The 25,492-nt window shown below is 41.8% G+C and overlaps 1 protein-coding gene across 4 annotated transcripts in view; it reads right to left on the bottom strand.

The window, feature by feature from the left end:
- Window positions 1-766: 766 nt before the first annotated feature.
- Window positions 767-25,492, bottom strand: part of LOC310876297 (serine/threonine-protein phosphatase 2A 56 kDa regulatory subunit gamma isoform-like) — a gene marked incomplete at its 3' end in the record, with an annotated part of 49,093 nt that continues 24,367 nt past the window's right edge. For 2 of the 4 annotated variants that reach the window (XM_083789801.1, XM_083789802.1), the window contains exons 4-16: window positions 18,676-18,875; window positions 15,058-15,168; window positions 14,769-14,861; window positions 13,957-14,087; window positions 13,787-13,846; window positions 12,814-12,922; window positions 12,641-12,694; window positions 11,318-11,488; window positions 8,799-8,926; window positions 7,290-7,391; window positions 7,018-7,090; window positions 6,732-6,854; window positions 767-6,530 (exon numbers count right to left, since the gene is read on the bottom strand). In XM_083789801.1, the coding sequence (XP_083645927.1) occupies window positions 6,399-6,530; window positions 6,732-6,854; window positions 7,018-7,090; window positions 7,290-7,391; window positions 8,799-8,926; window positions 11,318-11,488; window positions 12,641-12,694; window positions 12,814-12,922; window positions 13,787-13,846; window positions 13,957-14,087; window positions 14,769-14,861; window positions 15,058-15,168; window positions 18,676-18,875 (1,487 nt within the window). Of the gene's footprint in view, window positions 6,531-6,731; window positions 6,855-7,017; window positions 7,091-7,285; window positions 7,392-8,798; window positions 8,927-11,317; window positions 11,489-12,640; window positions 12,695-12,813; window positions 12,923-13,786; window positions 13,847-13,956; window positions 14,088-14,768; window positions 14,862-15,057; window positions 15,169-18,675; window positions 18,876-25,492 lie in introns of those variants that run through there. The other 2 variants (XM_083789803.1, XM_083789804.1) reach the window with 2 other exon arrangements.

The raw sequence follows: 25,492 nt of genomic DNA, 5'->3' as shown, positions 1-25,492 counted from the left end.
GCCAGAAATTGACTGTTCACTCTGCCAATATCTGCCCAACGACAGCGTGTAGTGGAGCATACAATCGTTCAGACCTTAAAACGGCTGAACTCAACAAAGTGATATAAACTGGAACAGGATTATGGTTTACGGACTGCACAGATTCTGCTCACATTGTGTTGCCCACTTGCCCTTTCTGTATGTTGCCATTTTCAGTAGTATACAGACCTTTAGAATGTTCACGTTGCAGCCACTGTCTGTACACTGTGCCGTTTGTATACTGTACATAGCAATTAGTCTATTAAGTAGAAGAGACTATGCTTGCACCTCCTGGTTCTCAGTCTAACATCTCAATGGCACAAAACACTAAGCTTCAGACCTCCAAAAACAAACTAATCTGACTTCTTCTAGGCCTAGGGCCCATGACCCACCTTTATGTAACACATCTTGATAGCATAGGATGGCTCTGGGTAGAAGACAGAGTCAAGCAATTGAAAATGGGACTGACTTTTTATTGTTCCCTTTAGTATAATTTAATTGTTATTTGATATTTTGCCATCCATACTAATACACTTGAAGTACAATAAATGAATTGACTAGAAAGATACAAGCTGTATGTCAGCTGATCTAAATCTTCAATTTTAAAACCTCACGTTTTCCCACGTTAAATTTAGGTAACCGTGCAGGTAGTCCAAAATAACAGATACTACACATATCTGAATATTAGCCCATTATATCCCATTATTACAAAAATACTGAAAGGATGATGCGTTCAACTTTTATTTCCACAGCAATCCACAAGATGGCGAGAGAGGATTGTATACAAGCCTCTTGGCCTGCCAGGATCAAGGGTTTGTTATTGGCCATGAGATCTTGAGGGAATTTAAAAAAGACATGCAGTATAATCAGTAGTAGACAGAGTACTCAACACCAGTACTTGAGTCAAAGTATATAAACTAAGTACAATGTGTACTTGCTTTTAAAGATAATTACGTATTCAAATGTGCAAAAAATAAACAATAGTTCAAATAGCAGCTCTACAAGATCGGCTATTTTCACTAATTGAAATGAGTCAAAAGTACAAATTTGGCTCGATATGCCAAATTGTGAGAGTGAAACTCAAGTAAAGTACAGATACTAATGCCAATACTATAGTGGTATTCATATTCAAATAAATGTACTTTAATACTGTCCCCCCCACTGGCAGAGGCTACAATTCTGTCTAAGAACGACACACACGTGTTTAGGATGAAAATATAAAACTCACATGTTCTCTTTATTTACTGTATAGATAGATGTACACCACTGGAGATTTGGATAAAAGCACACAGAAAAAGCTAAACGTATGTCGAATCTCAACACATATGTCTGCCCGGAGCTGCAAAAAAACATTATGAAAATGTCAGGTTACAAATAGATTAAAAGTTTAAAAATAAAAACTATCCAAATTCTATGCGGTTTCTAAATGCAAAAAGTCACATGTGTTGAAATCTTTATCATACCATCTATCTGCAGAAATCTGTACACGGGGGTATTTTTGTAGAAAATATGGAAATCTACCATTTAATAATAGATATAACATAAAATAATAGTACATAATATGTACAATATTAGATGAAGCCATTTAGTACAAGACAGTATACTAAAGGACACTTGCAATACAGTCATTCTTAAAAAAGTAAAGAAAAAAAGCGTATGTAAAATGAAAGAGCTCCAAAGAAGCTACAGTATTATTATTAAAGCCATTAAATGAAGAACAGACTCTAATGAAACTCTCTGATGACAGCCTTGTAAATGTGACAACAGCAGTCCCAGAGGATGGAGAAAACACTGAGGATTGAAGGGAATTATCGTTTTGCTTTCATCAAATCAGTGAATGAGTCGCTGTTATGGGCTGTGGGTTTTGGTATGTATATATATATTTAAAAAAAAAACTTAAATTAACGGTTAAATGTTATTCTTAAGACAAATGACAATAGAGTAAAATTTTAAAATAAAAAACAAAGAAGGAAACCAATGAGATTTGCATGGGGTTATTTACAATTTGCACATTCAGTGGAGAGACACTGACTTGAGAAGCTTCTTGCAGGCAACAACAAAAATAATTAACACAACAGAGGGAGAAAACCTTGCAAGCATCCAGTAGGACTTTCAGACGTCCAAAGAACAACCACTCTGTAACTGGAGGGGGTTTGCTGGGATGACTTGGAGGGGGGGGCTTGGGGGGCATACAGCCACAGCGTGCAGGTCTGATGGGAGGGAGGGTGTTAAGCTTAACATACTCCATGACACGACTGTGTGACGTGCCAAAAAGGTGCCGATCTACAAGCTAAGAAATCGGCACTATTTTGGGTGAGCAAGTCATCCTATGGCGTATATACATTGGGCTTCCTGACATTGCGGGACATGAATGTAAAGAACAGCTAGAGGGTCGAGGATGTACAATGGGATGCGTTGAGAGATCGATTGCCTCTCTTATAGACTAGGGCTGCGTCCGAAGATTCCATACCAACATACCATTTAGTGTCAAATTATGGGACTCAATAAAATGCAGTCTAAATTTGGGTAATATTACAGTGCTCTGGACACTGGACACAACACTGGTGTTAATGTCCCACAATGCAATGCGGTAGCCGTGACATACATGCCATGCAGTGACCAAATCACTGGCATAAAACCAATGGCATGTCCACCAGACCTTTAACTAGTATGTGTGTAGTGCTTCTGCATTGACACAAGATGGGGCACTTTCCTAACATTCTGTATGCTCTTATCAGTATGTCTGAAATTAAAAGTATTAAAAATGGCATACTGATTAGTATGTAGCATGTGATTTTGGACGCAGTGTAGCTCTTTAAACGTATCATAGGCACACAGCAGGGGGGGTCGGAGCTGTCCTCCCCGCTTTCACACCACAACAGACAGCATTGAGGATTTCCAAATCTTTTACTCGTTTAGTTGCGTTCTCTTCAAGTTTCACCAGGAAGTGCTTCTTTGCTGAAGTGGTCAGAGGGCGTGGGTTAAAGTCCTCTCATTCTCTCTTACAAAGGTTTGTTGGTTCCAACAAGGCCATGAGCTGCGGTCAAAGCAGCTCGGATGCACTTTGCTAGTTTAACGAGGTGAGCATACCCATTAACGAGGAGCTCCATTCGATGGGGTGGCTCCACTTGGAAACCAATGTTGGATTTTAAACAGGAGCTGCTCTTCTCTTTAACCCTCTGCTGAGCCAATACACCCCCTCCCCCCCTCCATTGTACAATTAAAAAGGCACTGTGAACTGAAAGGCTTGTGTACAACTTCTTCAAAAGCAAAACATAACTCACCACTTAAGCCATCTAATCTCTTAACTAGCTAGTAGGAAAGGAGTTCTATGCTTGAGAAGGAGATGGTAGTCACCGGAACCTGCCTCCTCCTTGCTCGGCTCAATGTGCCACTGAGCAAGGCAGTCAGTGAGGAGGTAAACACTGAACCTAGGTACGGTTGACTCTCTCGTAAGTACAACACACTGAGCTTGAGTGTGTATTAGCATGACTTGAATGGCAGCATGTACACCGAGTGACCAGATTTATGACTCAAACGGAGTGAAGTGTGAATGTCTTATTTGACAAATACCCTCTCATATTTAACAACTCAACACCAGTGAAGCGGGGGAGATTCACAAGGAACTGTTTAAGCCGCCCCCCCCCCTCCCCCGACAGACCCAGACAGAGACACACACACACACACGCACACACACACCAACGTATTGCCCAGAGTAGGCTATTGAACAGATCTAAACATTAAATTTGAAATCATACAAGCGCCATTTAAAAACTAAAGGTGATTGACAGAGAAAGTAAAAGTTGGTACCAAGCCACGGTTCTCCATTTGAATCTAGAACACCTGGACCTCCATCAGACCATCAATACTGGATGTCAGACACCTCGGTCCTGATCAAAACTTCCAGTGGTTCTCAAAGTGAGGTCCAAGGGAACCTCAGGGGGGGATCCTTCTTGGGGGTTCCAAATGGACCCTTACGGGTCTGTAATTCTTAAGTGTGTACAAATGGAACCAAATTGACCTGTTACGGGTCCATTTGGTTCCCTTTGCACACACTCAAGAGTTATGGGAGCGTGAAATGAAAACATTTGAGACCCACTGTTAGATCTACTCTTCAGCAGATAAGGGAGATGACAAAGAAACAGATCTGTCAATAACAGCAACCAAGATGCAAGTAGTGTGCTGCTCTCCCAGCTGAGCCAACATGACAGTTCGTAATATTCATATCTAGACTTTACAAACAGGAACTTCATATTCAACCGGTTGCCCTGTGTCACTTTGACCCATATTCAATCAAGATAAATCTCTCAAGTACAATCAGGGAATATTCTTTGGCTATAGTCTACATACAGTTTAGTTACCCTTGTTTCAAACCTGTGTTTCAAAGAAAGCGGTCAGCTATGTTGACCCTTCACACAAGGTTTTGTTTTGTTTTTTAACACCCCAATTAACTTTAAGAATTAAAAGAAAAAGATACAAGTTTTACATTTTTAAATTCGCTTGTATGGCTACTGCCGACTTTATCCCCGACTACTAAAGCGGTTAGTTAAACAATTAAAACTATAATTATACTTCAGTTAGTTCCAACTTAGCAATTTTATTGGCTGAGTGGTAATAAGTGCCAATGTTTCATGATACATCATTCGGAAACACTGTTCTGAGTGAACTGTACCAACAAAAAGTGTCTAAAATCACTAATGGTGAATTGGTGGTGTATATAATATATTTCTGAAATAGTTTAAAAATATATAATTGTCTATAATTACATATAGGTAATATACATATACCAGATTGAAAGTAAATAAATCTGTGGTTTTTATAAAAATTAACCAATGAATTTTCTTAACAAGAGCTCGTGACTAAATAATTACATTTGATGGCATTGGAACCCTTTTTTCCTATTTCCTGAAAAGTAACAGTTTCCACCTGACTGACGAAATAAAATTGTAATGCTGTGCAATACAAGCATTTCAAAAGAGCTTGCGTGTTCAGAATAAATAAGGTTTACTTTCCATTCTGTTTTCAATTAGAACCAAATGTCATTTCAACAGGCTAACTTTCTGTAGGGGAATGTAACCTGTGGTGCTTTGGTCAGTAGCTTGCTGCACTTTTACGAAATGGTAGTCGGTTAAATATCTAGTCACATTTTGTACAGTCCCGGGTATGAAAACTGTCTTGTTATCATTGTAGTGAATGATACAACATAGCTGAATTTAAATCACTTTCTTAAATGTCACGAATGTGACGTTTGATTTTTTTAAACCACTTAAACTCCAATTGGTCGAAAGGATTCCCAAAGGTTATAAACTAGGCCTTTTCCCGTTTTCATTGTAGACAAAATATCTTAGCTGAAAAAGGTAATCTACCACAGTGGTTCTCAAAGCGGGGTCCAGGGACTCTCTGGGTTCTGTGAGGGGGTTCTAAATGGACCCTTTCAAGTCTGTAACTCTGACGGCATACACCGTCAAAATGTAATAGTTTGAGAAACACCGATCTACAAGTTCGCCATGAGCTGGTAAGACCAGCTATTATGTCAAATGTTAGAGCCAGAAGAGGGATGATATAGGGTTCAAGTGGTTCTAGCTAAACGTAAGGTTTAATTTGCGAAGAGCGAAGAAGTTTAAATTACTCATAACGACAGCTACGCAGTATGGACTGTGGTTTTATAGCTTATACTACCAACTGTGCCACCGTGCCCACTGGTTTTATAGCTCAATGAATGTTATTTTCAACCTACCTCAAGTTACCCAGTGTTATTTGTAGGAGGGCCATAATTGCATCACCTGCGCTAATCATTCTAAACAACCAATAGGATAGGTAGTTGAGCTACAACAATGGAAGTCAGGGAACAAAAAAAACAGGGCCAATTATTTACATGGCCATCTGTGAAAGAGGAGGCAGGAGAGAGACGACTCACATCGGGGACAGTAAACAGAAGACCTGAGAGATGACTACACCCCAACAACATGAATGACAAGAGAGAGATAGAGAGAGAGAGACTGAGACAGACAAAAAAGAAGAATACTACTCTTTGAGGGGTTTTAAGGGTAAAGGGCGTAGTTCTGGTCATGCAACAGTCCAGAACTACTGACATCATTACTGGACTATGACTACTGTGTGTGTGTGTGTGTGTGTGTGTGTGTGTGTGTGTGCTTGCGTGTGTTTCAACAGTGTTACATCTAAACCAGGCTTCTCTGATCTCCAGTAGAGATGTGGTTCTGTATTGTAGTCGGGTCGATTCGGTTCGGTTCAGTCGAGTTCGGTTTGGTTGCCGTTGTGTGTGCAAGTGAGGTGCTGTAGTTGTATTGTTGTGCTGGCCCCTGTTTGTGTTGCGTGTGGATACTTGCTGGTGTGTTAGTGAGTGTGCATGTGTGTGTGTGTTAGTGTGCGTCTGTGGTGATCATGTCCTCGGCTCTCCGGTGAGTCTCCAGCGCTTTGACCGTGTTCAGGTCGGTGGGAAGCTCCGACTTCCTCCTCATTAACGGAGGACATTTGCGTGGGTCCCTCTGGAGCTGAGGAGAGAGAAACGGCGTTGATTTAGTTTTAGTCATGGTCTTTTTAATAAAATTCTGTTCAGTTTTAGTCATATTTTAGTCACCCGAAATGTTTTACTTTTAGTCTAGTTTTAGTTGACTAAATATAAATGATTATAGGATTATAGTCAGGCTGATTTTCACTTAGCAGCATGCAGGAAAAAAAAAACACTATCCTACAGTAACATGTACTGCTTCTTCCTCTACGGTTTTCTTCAGCATGCCGACATCGTCCAGCAGCAGTCCGTCTGTCTCTATGTCCATGGGACTGCCCAGGCCCGTCGAGTCCACGTACACCACAAACTGGACAGACAAGGGGACAGCGTGAGACAGGGGTCACATGAGGAACACAACCAGTCTAGACCAGAGTCAGAGATGTACTGGCAAAAAACACACTATTCAGATTTGAAAATGCAGATGTGAACCAAAGGAAAAGGGGCACGAGAGCGCTCTCTCTCTCTCTCACCTGTGGGTTTGTCTTGGCCAGATGCTCAATCTTCAGCCAAGCGTCTTCCCTCTCCTTCCACTTGGCTTTCTCCCTAGAACACAACACGCAAACCAAATCATATAAAATGCCCGCCCCCCCATTACTTTCTGCTGATTTTATTTAACACTTTCAAATTCAGATGAAAAAACAAACAAATAAATAAATAAAATAATTTAAAAACAAATGTTCCCATGCTGTTTTTTTTATTTAAGAGTTTTATTTATTTAAGATTTGATCTTGTGTTTACTCACTTGCTCTTCTCTGCTCTGAACTGCTGTGTGCAGTCATCAAACAACTTCTGGTTCATCTCCATAAACAGCTTCAGAGCGTTGTAGATCAACCCGTGGATAGTCCTGCACAGAATCACACAGGGTTTGAAAACATACATTGCCATTAAATCTGTTTAAAAAGAAAAAAACCCACTTCAACCTAATACAATTATTTAACCCAGGAACAATAAACTCAACATTTGTCAAACCCTGAGTATATTTGTCCCAATGTTATGGGGAGAAACCACCACCTCTTCCCCCTCTCATGCAAGTCATGAGAGGGGGTGGGGTTAGCAGACAATTTGAGGGTCCAATGGAGTTAAGGTTTTGTCCGAAGCACCTTTTAATACTTTTCATAGGTTCAAGATTTTTTATAACCAACACAGACGTAAAGGGTGTTCAATAGCATAGATTTATGGGAGAAAATAATCTAAAACCTCAAAAATGGAGTAAGCTGGTTTCCTCCTGACAGCGACGATTTAACACTTCTGGTGCCTCCAAATCTTTCAGAATAAAGGCAATAAAGGCCATCCAGATGAGGGACATTTTATTCTTTCCCCCCAAAAACAGGGGTGTGGGCAAGGAAACAAACTTACCTCCTATGATGTTACTGAGGATCATGAAGCTACCAAAGGACCCACCCACCTCAGACATCAGCAACATTATGAAAATCTCAAACGTAATTGTTCGTTAGTGTTCTAGGGTTATAAAATTAGCTAATGATGTAAATATGTAGATTTAGAAAACTAGACCTGTGCCCACCTGGCACCGGAATACTCTACTCTACTAACAATGAAAATAGGGAATGCATAGTGCATACCCCACCCTGTTATGCAATACCTGTTGCCATAGCACCCGTTTTAACCATCTGTCTGTGTCCCTTTTGTGTCCATTGATTGATTGATTGATTGAATACTTTATTAGCAGTGTCCAGAAAAAAGGCACAGGGTCTATTACAACTGCTGTTCTAAATCCTTTAGACCCGTTATTGACCTTATACCAACCTTGAAGCGTACCTTAGTTACGTTACCATGATCAACAGCCAATAAGGGACCACCATTCTTACCGACATAGATACATACATACATGCATACATATGTTACCTTTTACCCATCCAACATTGAAACATATCTTAATTACATCACCATCAATAGCCAATTAGAGACATGCATACCATACATACATACCACTGTTAGTCCAGCAGACCACAGTACTTGCGAGCTCTGTTTGCGCAAGTAAATATGATACTATACAAAACATCATATAAACATTTGAAGTCTATGGGGGGGGGGGGGGGGAGGGGCTAGGTTTTATAAAAATATATATTGAGATCTCTGTCTGTCTGCCTGTATGGCATGCCGATAATACCATGCCCAAAGTAGGGAAGTCAGGTTTAACATGATCAACATTCTCCTTGCTGGCACCTAAAACTGAACGGCAGAACAAGTAGCATTTCTATCACCGTCAATATATAGTATAAAAGAGACTGACTTGTTCCAGTGTGTCTTGGAGTTGCGGTACAGAGCAGGAAACATGATGGGAAGGATCCTGGCAGCGTTGTCACTGATCAGACTCATGATGTATTCGTTGTTCCAATAGTACAGAGCCCGCTCTGCAACCTGGAAGCACACGGCAGGCTTTTAGAGACACTTTAGACCCGTGTTTTTCCCCTATATGCATTATTGTGGTGGGCCTACACAAACATGACCGCCAACCACAGCAATGAATGAATTGCCAATGGATTATATTATCTTTTTTTTTTTTTTTACAATTCACAAAGCAGTGGCTAAGCTAGCTTAGTGTGTGTGAACCCTTTCACTTCCCTTACAATTGTGCGTTCACGTAGGTTAGTGCATTCACGTCTGACGTGACGTAAACAAAGATGGCGGTGCCCTGTTAGGCTGTGGCGAAATCAGTACACACGGCTGTTACAGATAGCTTTTCACTTGCAATGTCGTTAAGAAATGGTTACCTGCAATATCTGTACAATGGACAGGCTAGGCTTTGGATAAATTCCACAATGTAATGCGGGAGCATTTGAACAGCAGCGCTGTTGCATTATCCAGTAAACCTTGTTAAAGGACCTATAACATAAAATTCTACTTTTTCAATTTCTTTTGTGTTTTTGGGGCTCCCATATGCGTTTTCTATCCCCACAAATAACCAATTTTGAACAATCAGGCTTTCATATCATATGGGTGTTTTAATGGAAATTGCTCTCAGGAACAGCTCAACTGATTTTGGCCTCATCGTGATGTCATCAATGTCACCCTACTTATATAATTCCTCTCTTTTTCAGTCTTCAGTTCCAAATTTGCATGTCCACTTTGTTTACAATGTCCACCATTGTTGATATTCCAAGCTGGCATGGAGTGGAAACAAGCCTGGGTTTATCTAGCATCAGTATTATAATGTCTCGAATATTAAATAATCTGCATATCAGCACCCCACCACCTCAGGACATTGTGGTACTGCAGCTAAAACTGCTTTCAAAGTCCAGAAAGAAATGACAAGGCCTGGTTATATCAGAGTGGTGATTGAGGCTCAAACCATTAGAAATAAGTTTGAGGGACATGGACAATATGATATTAAATATTAAAAGCAGTTTTAAAATGCATGTTATTTGCGCTTTAACTTGTTATAAATTAAAACGGACGCGGAAAGGCTCGTGCCCGATACAGTAGGCGGGCAGTACACCGGATCCGAGCACTAAGGAGTAAGGTAGCTCCTCACCAGCAGCGGCAAGTAGTCACTCATTAAATTACAATATCTATAACCACAAAAATCTGCACGCGTGAAACCTCCCTCCACAATCAGGTTCTGGCTAGGGGAAGGACCGAGACCGCAGGCAAATCTGATTCGTTTATCAAATCTGATCAATAGGACCGACTGTTCACAATGTTATTTGCAAGCGATCAGAATTGCGTGTTCATGTCCGTCCCATCTGCATTGGTTGCTGTGGTAACGACATGCGATGCATTGCAAACTTGTTGGACGGCTATATCTGGTGAGCGACACTTGTTGCACGTCAAAGTATAAACAACAAATAAGGCTCAGGGGTCAGTGCCACAGCAGCATGTGGTGGACATTTTTGTAAAAAGAATTGCCACAGAGATACAAAATGAGTTGACAATATTACCTGAAACATATATAGAGAGATAGCCCTGAATGACCATAACAGGTTCTGTAACTCTGTAAGTTAAGGGTGTCATTGCAAATAAAAGTACTTGGCTTTCAGTAATTGGAATCTTATGATCAAAACATTACAATGGTGTGAAAAACAGAAAATCAAACATTAGCCATGGACAAGACCAAGGCCTCACCATCTCCAGATAAAACGGCAAAGTCCTGTTGCGTTCTCAAATTTTATTGACCCTTTACAAGAGAACGCACACTTTATGAAAACGCTATAACGTCACTAGGTGGCAGTAACGGCCTGCCAAATAGACCAGTCACCCACGGACAAGAAGAAGAACCCCTTCACTCAACCCTATTGGGGTTTTGAATGATTCCAGAACACAACATTCTGTAGGCGAGGAGGGAGGCTTATTCAGGAACTCCATTATATCATATATGGCTCTGCATCAATCAATGTAATAAACATATGCGCTGTGAGCCAACGTGAGCCATGATGTCATAAGTTTTGCGGATTCACCGTTTTGCCTGTTTACACAAAGGAATAAAACGGCGTTCTCAAAGATTTCCACTCTGGAAGGTGTTTTCACTTTGTTCCTGAAACACTGTTCTCTAAGCCGTTTTCTATGAACACCGTTCTCGTGTAAAGACCACACAAGTCTCTGCCACGGACACATTTGTCAGTGTACAGACATATTGATGACCCCTGATCACACATCTTTAGTCATCAGATCGGAAACACATTTAAAATCACCTGGCATCACATTTAAAATCACCTAGCAATGTGGTTCAGATCAGACTCGCAAAAATATTTTCCCATCTGTATTTATGTTTGGACTTGATCAAACCAATCTGACACACACACACAGGTTTACCTGGAAGTGTGGACTGGACACACACTTGGCCAGCTGTCTGAATAGGGGCTCCATGACCTTGACGAACTCGGACGGCTCAATGACGTCCAGGATCTCCTCCAACTCGTTGAGGAACATGACCTCCTTTGGACTGTGGGTCTTTGGCCAGTACTTCAACAGAGCCATCACCGTCTGCACGCATGCACACAGACAGACACGAAACACACACACACACAGGCAGGCAAACAGACAGACAGACATGCAAACTGTGAAGCATTCCACTTGAAGCAGATATCTTTGCTCTCTTTCCTAATAGCGTAAAGGGCGAGAGCCCTGGACCGCAGAGCGCTAGAGAGAGTGGTACGGATGGCCCAAGGGTGCCCAGAGGGTGGTGCGGAGCCTCCCTCCCTCCAGGACTAAGAGGATCAATAAAACCCATTAAGACCTGAGGTAGTAGGTAGAGTCTAAAATGTCTTCTAAATCCCAACATGTTACCTGAAAAACGTATGTTTCTATATCAGCAATCCGGGAACCCTAATAAAAGAAAAACAGCACCCTCTGCTGTTTGTGTTCTTGAGAGATGACTATATCAGTGACACTCAAACTTTTTCATGTCAAGGACTCCCAAAATTATATCTAAAAATGTTTTGTTCCAGGGACCCCCATGAAGCAAAACATTTGAGATAAAAATATTATTTCCACAAATGTTCACGACAATTTAAATAAAACTACATTGCAGATCTACAAGCTTGTATAAGTGCTATTTTTGAATAGCATTCAAGTATAAAATATAGTTAGTGGTCTAAATCTAAAATGACATGCTTTCCCCAGCTACCATCAGGCAGGCCAAACGAGGGACATTTTCCACAGTCAGGCCATCAGGCTGCTGAACACGTGCTGAGAAGTGAGAACTACAATATAATTGTGGTAGGTCAATATGGTACACACACATTTTATGTCTGTATATTTCTACCCAGATGTATAACTACTGCTGCATTTTCCCTCAATTTAGTCGTGCGAATTCAATCGATTCCTCCCCACACACATTTCTGTGTCCCGTCACTGCTGTATCCTACTGGCTCGCCTGCCAGCGAGCGAGGAGCCCCCACCGGGAGTACATAGACTCCTCCCACCCAACACTCCCTTCTAACAGGTGGCAGTGGTACCACCTTCACACACTTTATATATTAGTTTAGATATTTTCACATTCACTCTTATTCATTCAATTAAAGTACAGTTCGTAGGCAGCTTGCACAAAATAATTTCAAACAATCTTATTCCAATGTGCATAGAAAAGAAAAACTGAACATAGGGGTCTGAACATAGCCTTTAATGCAGTCTTACCGGTTCTGTAAGTGTGCTGTCCTTCTCTAGAAACTGAACCACACAGTACGCCAGCTGGCAGAGAGAAGGGTGGACACACAACAGATAAGTCAATGACAGCCTTAAGTTGTAAATGATAATTAAAAAAACTAAACATGTTGAACATGAGACATCATGAGGAAGCTGGCAGTCACCTGCGGGTGGTAGACACTAAGAGACTTCACTTTGTGTAAAGGCAGTAGGACTTTCAATAGGAAGATCTTGTGCTCCTCTTTCAACGGCAACGCAAAGCCATTGATTATGCTGAGAAGAGAAGAGAGACGTCACACAGTGAGACCGAGAACGGGCAAGGTGCAACAGCAACAGTTGCAACAGTTAACACTGTTTCACTGCGAGTCACGCAGGGGAAGAAGTGAAGGGGGGGAGGGGGGCAATAGGGGTACGTACCATAAACGGTCAAGAGGGGGAGACATGGTATAGCGAAATACTATGCAGCATAGGAATACATATTAAGAACTGGTAAGGACCAGTATTATAAAATCAGGTAAAATCAAAATGTATTAATTTATTTATTTTCCATTCCGATTCGTTAATGTATGTTAAAAGAAAGATTGAAAAAGTAATTGATAGAATAATTGCCAAGATAATCGACAGTTGCAGCCCTGTTGTCGTTTACTTATTTACTGAGATAGTCAGGAGCTCTAGTATTACCATGGGGCGGCAGTGGCCGGATGGGAACCGCAAAGTTCCTAGTTCAAACCTGTGCTCCCCCAGAGTTAGTGTCCTTGAGCAAAACTCTGAACCCCCAATTGCTCCCGATGTGCAGGTTGGTGCCTTGCATGGTTTCCTCTGCCATTGGTGTGTGAATGGGTGAATGTAATGCACAATCTATGTAAAGCGCCATGGATAAAGGCGCTATTTAAATTGACTATTTACCATGGTGGCAAAAAGGATCATTTTAGCCTGATTAAAAGAGTATTGATTTTCAAATAACTAGTTGATTATCAGAGGTAACAAAATCTCCCGTCAGCGCTGAGATTCACTGATTCAGAAGTTGTGAACTGATCAATTGGGCAAAGGATAAACATCAACACTACAGTAACAGCCCTCAAACTAAAGTTCTTCTGAATGGCTATTAAGAGTTGGTTAATGAGGATATTAGCTTACCTTCCTAATATTTCCAGTAATTCTGCTATTCCATTATGATGCTCCGTCTCATAAATGAACCTGAAGAGAAGTACACAATGTTACAATCCGTCCATCAAATCAGAACATCCAGTAGTCTTTGATGAAGTGACTGAGAGTCGCATGCCCTACAGACGCCTGCATAGTCTCACCTATAAAATATGTTATTAATGTGTTTCCTGATGTAGGCTCTCAGACCCAGGAATTTGCCGTAGATTCGGTGAAGAGTGGTTTTCAGGAAGTCTCTCTCCCTGGGGTCTTCACTGTCAAACAAATCTAACAGCTGACAGGATGGAAACAGAGAAAAACCTAACATATTAACTTGAAGGAGTAGTTCACACCAAAGATTACTTATTTTCTATCAATTGCACACCCCACGAAGCCTTGAATTCGTGGTTCAAGTTAATATGGAGTTGTTTTTGGTTTTGTCAGATTCCTATGATAAATAAATTATCCCTAATTTGGGCATGCTCATTATAGGAGAAAGCTCACGATGCATTTTGAAGGTGTAGATCTCCTAATTTAGCTACTCTGTCGGGCAGAACCCATATCTCCATATTCTCTGTCACACATACTGTAAGTATCTTCGCACCACATTTTGAGCTTGTAGATCTGCTACATTTACTATTTTTGAATTTCATTCCTGAACAGTAACAGTTTTGGATATAATGGAGTTTACACCCAACAGAGACCCAAGTATAAAATAGGCCATTAATTTATGAACAAATAAATACAGATATAAGGTTTATGCCCGACAGCAATGTGTTCCTGTATGCCAACCACACATTTTGTTCTGCGTGCGTCATCATGCATAGCTTTTATTCCCCCTCCTCATTTCATGCGGGCTTTTGGTATCATGTGTGAAAGATTAAACTAATAAATAAATAAATAAAAAAAAAAAAGGAAAAAAAGAAAAAAAGAAAGAAACTACACCGTATATTCAATTTTGATATGAAGCTCTCACCTGCATTACATATTTCTGGTCAATATATTTCTTGGCTACATTTGGTTGAAAATCTGGCGACTCCAAGAACCGGAGGAAGAACTCATAGACAAGCTGCAATAAAGAAAGAAAGATGGTCACATCACAGTAAAGATTTAAACATTTAGACAGTGTTGCATACAAATTAGGCTTAATTGTCCAGAGAATAATATAAGGTTAGTTAATGTTATGTGTGTTTTGGAAGAAAATAGAGGCCACCTGATTCACCTGCTAGCTAATTTGTGCGTGCGTGTGCCGCGTGCATGCGTACCTGTAGGTGGGGCCATGCAGCCTCTAACGTTGGCTCGTCCTCCTCTGGGTCGAACTCCGCTCCAGTGGGATTGGACGACGGTGGCAACGTCCTGAACATGTTCACAGCAAACTGGACACGGACAGACAGACAGGTCACAACCACAGTCTGAGTCTACTGATGGGCACAGAGAATTTGGCCAAAATGTGAGCTTGTGGAGTAATTATTTGCACAAAACGACACCATCGTACGACAAAGTATAAAATAGGTGTTAAAATAAAGGACATGAACACTACTGTAGGCAGATTTGGAGTTTATTTAGCACTAGTCTATGCTAGTAAGCAAAACAGCTGCAGCTAATCAAATTAATAATGGGCACGCCACGTTGTTAGATTTAGGCCAGTGTGAGACCAGTGTGCTAGGAAGCACACAGGTATATGGTACTGACTCAGACAAACACACCCACTATTCATTAAGAAACAGGATTGCTGGACTCAAATTAAGAAAGGAGAAGACCATCATGGCCTGAAATTCAATTGTCTTGTAGCAGGCGCAGCATGACAACATGCAGCAGAGAGCTCTTTTTAATATCACACACACACTCACACTTTCTTCAGCAAACAGGTTAACCACATAATCCCTGTTTTATGTTTACAGTGGTATTTTTCTTTCTCTTTCTGCACCCTCCCCTATAAAACGCCCAAACGTTGCCAGCTACATGGCACATTGTATACGTGAAAAGTTGAAATATCACAGTGGCCTATGTGATATTTACAGAACAGAGTAGGACAAACAAACAAATGTGTGTGTCAGGCTTCTGTAAAATATTTTTCTGGCTTCCATAGACAATTTCTTGTAGCCTAATACTTAGTCAACGCAGCATGATAGTGATGCAAACACATGCAGGTGAATGTTGGTTGCTCTTCCCAGTATGAGACTAAAAGACTAAGAAGAGGATGACAGGAGACCCGCCGCGCCACCACGTCGGATCTCCGATTACAGCTCCGACAGCAGGATCGTGCTAGCATACACACAGTCATTATGTCCAAAGAGGAGTTGGTCGTGTCAGTCGGACACACTTTGATGATGAAAGCCAACAGCTGACTTCAAAGTGTCCCCATTGTTTAAGCAGTCAGCCCTCTGAGTATATTTTCATGCTGATTTGGCATCCCTCTTGCATTTTCCCCCACGCTGATCAAATGAGAGGCGGGACGAGGGTGAACAGGGGTGAATCTGCAGTTTACCGTGAGGTATTGAGGCAGGGCTTTGATAAACATCAAACATCAAAAGGGGTTTTAATTTAGCTCTGAGAAAGCTGACCTGGAAAGCCAGAGGAGCACCCAGCCAACCAGCCTCACTGGAAACTGTTCAAACTAATGGAGACACAACAGGCATCCTTGCTGTGTGGATGTTGTATCACGTCCAGCTCTACAGCTGGTACTAAGGAACCTCTAGTACTGCTGGTTATACTGTATCTCTCCTAATACTGTTGGGTTTTCTATCCTACAAGTAAGACGCGCAAACGCGGGAAGCGAACGCAGCTCGTGTGTGTGTGGTTGTGTGTGTGTGTGTGTGTGCTACAGCTGCGCCCTGTGTGTGTGTGTGTGTGTGTGTGTGCTACAGCTGCGCCCTCTGGTGGCGGGCGGGTGGTGTAACAGCGGGACAGACACACACACACACACACACACACACACATACACAGACATTCAGCCCTTGCTGTCATAGTAAGTGGCTCACTGCGTTCGCAACTAGGACGTAGGACCCCTAGTAGTCCTACCAGGAGCTCAAATATTGCTGGTTTATTACTCTAGTACTGCTGCGTTATCCCACCAGGACCTCTAGTACTGCTGCCGTCATCCTACCAGGACCTCTAGTACTGCTGGGATTCTAATCCACTTTCTAATCCACTGTAACCCTAATTTACCAGAAAGCTTATTGCTTTCACCTAGCTGAATTAAAATTAAATTAACAATGGATGCCATCTCCACATTGCTAACCATCATTTCTCAAAATTGTCTTGTCCTGTCTATAATCCCCATGCAGTCATCCTCTAAATAGAGCCTAGGGTACATTTTGACGTGTAAAATCACCCAGCCCTAAACTTCTTTTTTTACAGGTTTATTTGTCTACTTTGTTTGTCTAAATACAGTAAACATCTTTAAAATAGCCCACGTCGTTGCTTATTTCTGATAAAAGCACCACATCTTCAGCAAACAAACAAGCTTAACACCTCCAGTAAGACTCAGACTATAGTAGTAATCAATGTACAGTAGGTTTGTGTTAACCAGATGACTCAAACTGGGTTAATTGACAGCGACATGTGAGTTTCCTGTGACTCCGTCGTCAGGGGGAAAGCTAAGTAGTATGAAAATAAACCACCGACCACAGGAACGCATCTCCTCTTATACACGGCAGTGATCAAAGACGCATTTATTTACAGTACATGACAGCGGTGTCAAAATGGACCCTTATAGATCCAGTTCTATACTCTCAAGACTTTAATTAACACTGAGCTCAACCTGGCAAAACTTAATTATGTTATAAATTATTTAACATTTACTAGCTCAGGGAAACACCTTTTCATTATCACACTTCTTAGGTAGGTGACACCTGTAAAAAGGTGAGAGGACTTACAAATCAAAACAGTAAACGTACATTTTCACAACTTGGCACCATCATCACCCTCCCTGTGTTCAACACACGTATATGTGAAGTAATAAGTACAGTAGAACACAGTAAAATCCTCAATGTCCATTTACCCTTTGATAACCCAAATGTTACCAAATGGACCTGTAAGACACACTGCATCAAACATTAGTTTAACCTATGTTAATAATATTTAACATTTAGTATAATACAGAGGTTGGAGGTGCTCACTACTCTTCTATTGAGTAATTGTGACCCAACCGCAAGTCACAGTTTACTATGAAAATCTCCCGTCAGTCAGTCAGTCCCGCCTTGTGACACGCTCCATATATGGCCAATACAGAATTCATTCCATATGTTGATCTGACCCTTCGATCTCCATATCTGGAGATGACCTGTTCTGACATTCCATATGTTGATCTGACCTCATCAAACCCTGGATAGCCATACATGGAGAAGACTGTCATCACCTAGATCTGCATATATGGAGCCGGCCAGCAACTCTACATCTGTTGTCACTGACACCAGGTAAATAGTTTAACTCCTGCTTCTTAACTGTGCCGTATTAAGAAGCTCCGTTTCATCTCTTCTCGCCCCAGGGCGTCTTACTCATGTATATCCTTCGGGTGGGGTTCAAATCCACCGCTGCAATTTGGTGGAGCGTCTAATTTGCTACGTTCAGGGGAGGAAACCCAGGTGGGGCGGCGCCCACCAGCAGGGGGAGTTGAACCGGGAGAATTTTTAGGACGGAGGTGCCATGTTCTTCTGTTGGGGGCTCCTCACTAGCAGGTGTCCTCCCCACACATTTATTAATTGGCTAAATTGGGCAATTTTTCCTTTTAATGGAAATGAATTTGGTATGACAAGTATCGCATGAAGCTCAAAGCATAATATGTACTTCCCGTCTTCCCCCCCCGTCTCCCCCCCCCCCCCCCCGCAGTACTGACCATATGTACTACCCATCCCAGAACCACGTAGGACTGCACTACTGACCATGTGCACCACCTCTGGGTAGATGGGCTCTGTGATGACGTTGCGGTTGTGGGTGATGTACTCCACCATCTCGCTGAGCGCCGCCCGCTTCACCTCCTTCCATTTCAGGTCGCTCAGAGGGTCCGAGACGAAGTCGAACAGGACACAACATTGACGCAGCTTCTGGATGAAGAGCTTCTCCTGCTCCGCCGGTGGAACGTCTACAACGAGAGGAGAGGAGAGGACACGGGTCAGTGTTTGTATGGCGGGAGGAGGCGGGGGGAGATTGTTTGAGGTTCTTTTCAAGCAGAACAGACCAAAGAAAGTTGTTCCCCTGATGCTCTGTGCAAGACAAGTGATAATCCCATCCAACACCAGAGGTGTGAACCTGCACTGGCCTCATCATGATTTGATTACAATTCAGTAAGCCTGTCACACGATTTATTACATAATTGCCTGATCATTCATTTCGCGTAATCGTTTCCATTCCATCTGTACTATAAAAACAGCCAGATGAAATGAACAGAAATGTCGTAAATTCATGTGAAGAAAGGAGGCCATCATGGCCTGAAATTCACTATAGCGACCTCTCTCACCGAAATAGCATGTAGAAGCTCTCAATGGGCTTCCCTAAATATAAAAAGGAGATAGATAGATAGATAGATAGATAGATAGATAGATAGATAGATAGATAGATAACAGCCACAGCAGGTCGCATTATCGATGCGTTGTGAACTTGCAGATTTGCCATTTTCAGTTGTGGGCATGTAGATTGGTGACTGTGTGTTGTGTTTGTACAGTGTTAAATGAACACTGAGGATTTTACTATGTAGTAAAACTTATAATGTGCCCAGATGTCTGCCATCAACCACCCAGTATGGGTGTGCATAGCTTGTAATGACTTATTTCTGATCTCAGCCAACCCTCAGTCATCTCTCCGGTTGCATTAGCCTAGCATGTTATGTAGCCTAGTTATGTTAGTGCATGGGTAATCATGGTAATCATGGCTCCTGGTGGGGGAACAGAGTGCCATTCCGACGCACTGCTATGATCGACTACGTGGCTTACGCATGCGGTTAGGGACAGAGTTAGTATTGAGCGCATTGGAATGGCAGTGTGTCGGGATAGCGGGCTTCGGAATGCCGGTGTGGAACCATAAATTGATAGATTTCCACTCTTCTAACACTAGAGATCATGCGAAAGGTGTTTGGAATACATCACTGTGACTGTGAGCACTACTCATCACCTCATGTCAGCTTGAACAAGAGTGAACACTTAATGGTCATGTGCGGTAACACGGCACAACACAGGTGAGCTGCAGGCTGCGACATGCAGCAGGTTCGATGCAACAGGCTGCAACATGTAACAGGCTGACACTTCATTCTTCACATGGCTGCCGGACAACACAGTCCAATTGAGAACAAACGCCCAGCTAAAATTAATTCAAGAGCTCAAAAACAAACAGAAAATCAGGGTTACAGCGGCTATAAGATTGATGATGGGAATTTGACAAGCAACCCCTGCCACTTATGCTACAGTATATGCAGCAGGAATACCCCATTTGCAGCACGTTAGCCACTGTTCCGACAACAATTCTCTGTTACAGTTCATCTGTCAATGTATACCTATCAAAGCCTCCATGAATCACCCAGAGTCACTCAGTCAACACTGTGTCTCTGCTGTACAAACACTGATGATGTGTGATGATTTCATGAATATGGATATAGAGTTGGAGAGTGGAGCCACACCTGTTGGTCTGCGATCACTAACGTCTTAAGCGTGATCACGAGTTCCTGGAGGAGATGAAACTCAATCACGACTGTCAGTGAGTGAGCCAGTCAGGAATGATGGATGCATGCATTAACACGGAGCCCGCCAGAAGCATAGAAAGCGTAGATTAACCTTTGCCTGGGAGCCGGCCAACAGAGTAGCCTACGTTTTCTAGGCTTTATATTCTTTAATCCATGTTTTGATCGGATCACATCGATAGCTGTGTAAAGTGTGACAGTGGACGTGGCCATTTTGAAGATGCACGCGCATCCACTTGTACTCTATGTGCTGCTTTCAATGGCCTGCATCTCCAAATCCAAATATATGATACTCGCGGTCGGGTTTTTTTCTGCACCGAGCGAGAGAACAACAACCGGTTAAGACACCACACACAGCATTGTAACATCCGGTTACGGATATTTGGCTCTTCAAAATAAGGGTTGAATGCATGCATGCATAACACTGTCAGTGAGCCAGCCAAGCCTGGCAGTGTGCATGCGTGAGCAGCATGCGGTGGACAAATCGATGTTCATCATCTGCCGAGCATGACCTGGACCAACTACATGTGAAATGACGGCACCATCTGTGAGCGGCAATTGGAAAGCAATTGGAAAGCTGGCTGCAGAGAGAAAGCAATTATCCTCCCCAAAAAATGGAGTAAATACCATGAAAGTAAAGTACAGCAGTTAGCTTAGACTGAAAAGAATACATTTAACCACTGGCCCCCTGGTGAGGGGTCCCCATTTTGGGCATGCATCATGGCACAAGCTTGTAGCGCTACAAGCGAGTGCCCTGCTATGAGCTTGTAGATCTGCTATTTTTCAATAGTTCAAGTATAACATAATGCTTAAAACAACAAAAGAGGTTCCCGTCCTGAATGGCTTGAAGTACCAAGAGTTTAACAACCGAGTCTGACGCAAGACAGTCAAGACTATGGTGAAAGATAACTAGATACACGTATTGATTAGTGGTGCATTCAATTAATAGATATGGCAATATATCGATAGAACATCCGGACGATAGGTGAATCGACCGAGCGGCTGCTGTATCGATACAGCAGTAGACGGCATGAATTATCTGGGTGATCAGTGTTGACAAATGTAGCTCTGTTTAACGTTATCAAAGACGCCCTGGCAAGTTGCAATGCACTCCCTTCCCAGACCCCTTGTTAGGATGTTTTAGAAATCTTATTTTAATTTAAAGTTTCTGTGGGCCTCTAAGTGTTTTTTTGTATTTGTGCAACATAGACATTTTGAATAAACATATAATCGATATATATTGATAGACATATTGATATATATATATCTTATCGTGGCCTCTGTATACATATCTAATTATCTATACATATCTATCATGAGATTGCAAGCAATATCAACCACTAGTCTTGATGTTGGCCTGTCTCTGTAACAGATGCTACAGTAAATTCCTCATACAAGGCAATAATGTGTTTCTGATTTTGAAACGTGAACCTGTAAGAACAGCTGGCTACATAAAACAGCTGCATTATTACAAACAGATAACTTGGCGAGAACAAACTGTATAGCACAAATCTGGGTGTGATCATGGATAGATTTAAATTGGACACTCAGTGATCTAATCCAGCTTTTTCCAGCTGAGGATCTTATCTAAGATCAAGTCCTTTTAATAATTCTGCTGATTTTGAACGGGTAATACATGTTTTCATGTCGATCCGGCTTGGCTACTGTAATGTTGGTGTTAGCCAGCCTCCCTCTCATTCTTGCAGTTAGTCCAGACTCGAGAATGTAACAGCACATCTTTTAACCGAAACACAGCAATAGCAAGAACATTTCACACCCATATACTGCATGTCTCCCCTCGCCCAGTACATTTTGGGATAGATTTTGGGCACGTCACTATAGGCAGACTTTCCAAAAATAGCCAATCTACGTGCTCAAGCTGAAGCACACAAGAGATCGTGTAGCGTCCAAACTCTGGAAAGAGTTGCTCCTGTGTGTTGACTTGCCTGGCCCGACACAACTTGTTTTTAAATCCTGTCTTAAGTTAAAAGACATCTGTATTGCTTGGCTTTCAACTCAGTATGAGTTAGCTTTGTTTAGTTTTCTTATTATCTTAATGCTTTGATAATTTTATTGTACGTTTGTCTTTTAAACTGTTCTTTGTGTCGACTAGTACTTTGGTCAACAGTGTTCTTTTTGTTGTTGTGTGTTTTATAAATACAATTTGGATGGATTCAACCTTTCCTGCAAAGTACTGCTATTCATCTCTGCAGGGTGTATGACCTATGCAGGGTTTATGTGTGTTCATGCCGTAAGAATAGATTTGTTTATCGTTTTGAATAGTTAATTAGTTACGTTGTTTTCTTTCTCTCAGTGCAGCTGTGGTTTTTGAGTCAACCTATTCTTACTCTAAACAATAGGCATGTTTAAGTTACCGTAGTGACAGGACTTTGGACCAGTGTGACTGCGGCTAATCGGAGATGCCTGCAGGCGTCTGGTGTTGCATTGGATACATGACGGGGTCAGTTCAAATCATCACCCTGCTGATGCTACCAACTGATCTACGGTGGCCATGAGTTGAGTCAGCCGCCTCAACAGACAAAGATGTGATAGCTTTTTGAACCATGACAAACATGACTAATGATAAGTGTGCGTACAGCGCCAAAACATGTTGGATTTACTGGACAATCCATTTAAACAAGCTCATGAAGCTTGTAGATCAGCCGTTTTGCCATTTACTTACATCTTTGCTTCTGGGGTTCCCTGGACAAGTATTTTGAGATCTGGGTCACAGGCCAAATACATATAATTGTGGGGGTCCTTGACATAAAATGTTTTGAGAACCACCAATTCTAAATAAATAATTCTGAAAAAAATCGAGTTGTGATAACTTGACTTTTTCAGAAATTTTCAGGTTCTAATGGGTTAAATCACATCCTAAAAGTCCAAATAGCAACAACTCTGTGATGGTGAACAAGAGCTGGACATCTTGGTGTGAAATGAATGACAAAAGAATGAACATCACGGTGGGAAGCAGTTCAGATAAGCAACGACGGCTTATCATTGCAACAACAGCAAACACAGAGATGTTCCCACACAACAAACCTCAAACTGACAGACAGCAGAACACTATACAGAGCATAACTAGGCCCATCACAATTATCATCTAATTGCAATTTATTGAAAAAAATATATTTAAAAAAGTTTAAACTAAAGAAAATCACAACTTTATCAATTAAAAACAATTCCAACGTATTTCAAAAGCATATCATGAATACACATTTAAAATTAAATCATTTCCATGATTAAAATGTAAAAAAATGTAAGATGTAAAAATAATGTGAAAATAGCAGATCTTCAAGCTCTCACAAGCTTGTAGATCTGCCATTTTAACTAGTTTGGGTCCCAGGCAAACTCTTTTGGGTCTCGAGCTAATAAAGTTTGGGAAACTAAGCAAATCTCACCCTGTTGACATCGTCCTCCGTGTAAGGAAGCTGCTGCCCGTTCACTGACTCTTGCCAATGACATGAGACCAACACATAGCCTAGGAGCAGTGGTTCTCAACCAGTGGTCCTTGAGGCTGTTACAGGTGGTCCCCAGGCCCCAGCCAAATAATGGAGAGCTAGTAACCAAGTGCACCCTCATAGATCTAATAACACTCTCAATAGTTAAATTATTGTTAATCATCTGCATTACTTAATTTACAAGAAGTCTCCACAATTAGAGAATGTAGAAGAAATGTCATGTTGGTCAACGTTTGCTTGATATCTCTCTCTCCTATGGTCGCACATCAATACATGGAATTGTGGACAAAATCTCATCTGACGACGGACAAATGCAACAAAATATTCTACGTTTTGGGTCTGCAAGTCTAAATCTCATCAGATGGTGTTCCGTGGCTCAAATTCCGAATAAATAACGGACCTGGATATGATAAAGGTTGAAAACCACAGCCTCAGAGATGAGTGGCGCCGCCTCTCCCCGAGGCTGTCCTCAGGTCTGCTCCGGTTACACAACAGCAGCACTTGGGTTTCTGAACGGGCCTAAAATATTAAGGGACATGCTGTGTACTCGACACAGTCTGCGTGGCTTGGATCATGACCTTTAATATGCTACAGGCTGCAGTGGGGAGATACAAGCTTAACCCGTGTATACGAAAATAAACCACTAACTGATTGACGGAACTTTTTCATCATATACATACATTAAAATATAATATACAATTGTTCATCATACAATAAGGGATGGGAGGATAATCATTATCGTTTATAGTGAAAAAAAAAAAACATTCACAATAATCGTATCGTATAAAGGGCCTTTCAAACGGGAAGCGAGGAACGCAGGCGTTGTTGCCTGGATCAACACAGGTCTCCTCCAGGTCTGCTCATGAGGGGCGCAACAACGCAAGCGTAAAAAAAAAAGCTAAACAGAATCCAGGTCTGGTGAGTCAGCGTGTGTTGCGTGTGCACGAAACGAGCACGCGCGCAACAAATTCACGGGACCGCGCTCACGTAAATACGCTTGCGTTGTTGCACCGCAACTGCTCCCCAGTGCTCCGCACAAAAACGCAGGTCTCATTGAAAATGAACTATAGGCGCGTTATATCGCTTCACATTTGAAAGGCCCTTTATTCACTTTTATTGAGCTGCAAATTCAGTACCATTTAAAACCTCTATAATTGATAAAAACGGACCTGTAACGAGCACATTTGGTATGCGCTTATATTTAATTTTTCACAAATCGATCGCCAAAAATAGAAGATCTACAAACTGTTGGCACGTTCCGCAGAGAATTGGGATGCTGGGGGTTCAAGTGCTTAACAAAAGTGCCATTTATTTCGCCAGAGTAAACATGACATGTCATTTTCAAATCATCCCATCCCTACATACAATATTGTGCTGCTCTATGGCAGTGTTAAGGGCTGTTTAGACGGGAAGAGCGAGCGACGCAGGCGTCGACTATCGGCAACACGTCCGCTCATGAGGGACACGTAGTGTGAACAAAAGCTCACCACAATCCAGGTCTAGTCGCCCGCGGGCACGTGCACAATTGAGCACATGTGCGCCAATTTCACAGGACCACGCTCGCTT

The sequence above is a fragment of the Protomyctophum parallelum genome, assembly GCF_964188405.1.
Source record: "Protomyctophum parallelum genome assembly, chromosome: 19".
NCBI lineage: Eukaryota > Metazoa > Chordata > Actinopteri > Myctophiformes > Myctophidae > Protomyctophum > Protomyctophum parallelum.
This window is presented reverse-complemented; position numbering and strand designations above follow the sequence as displayed.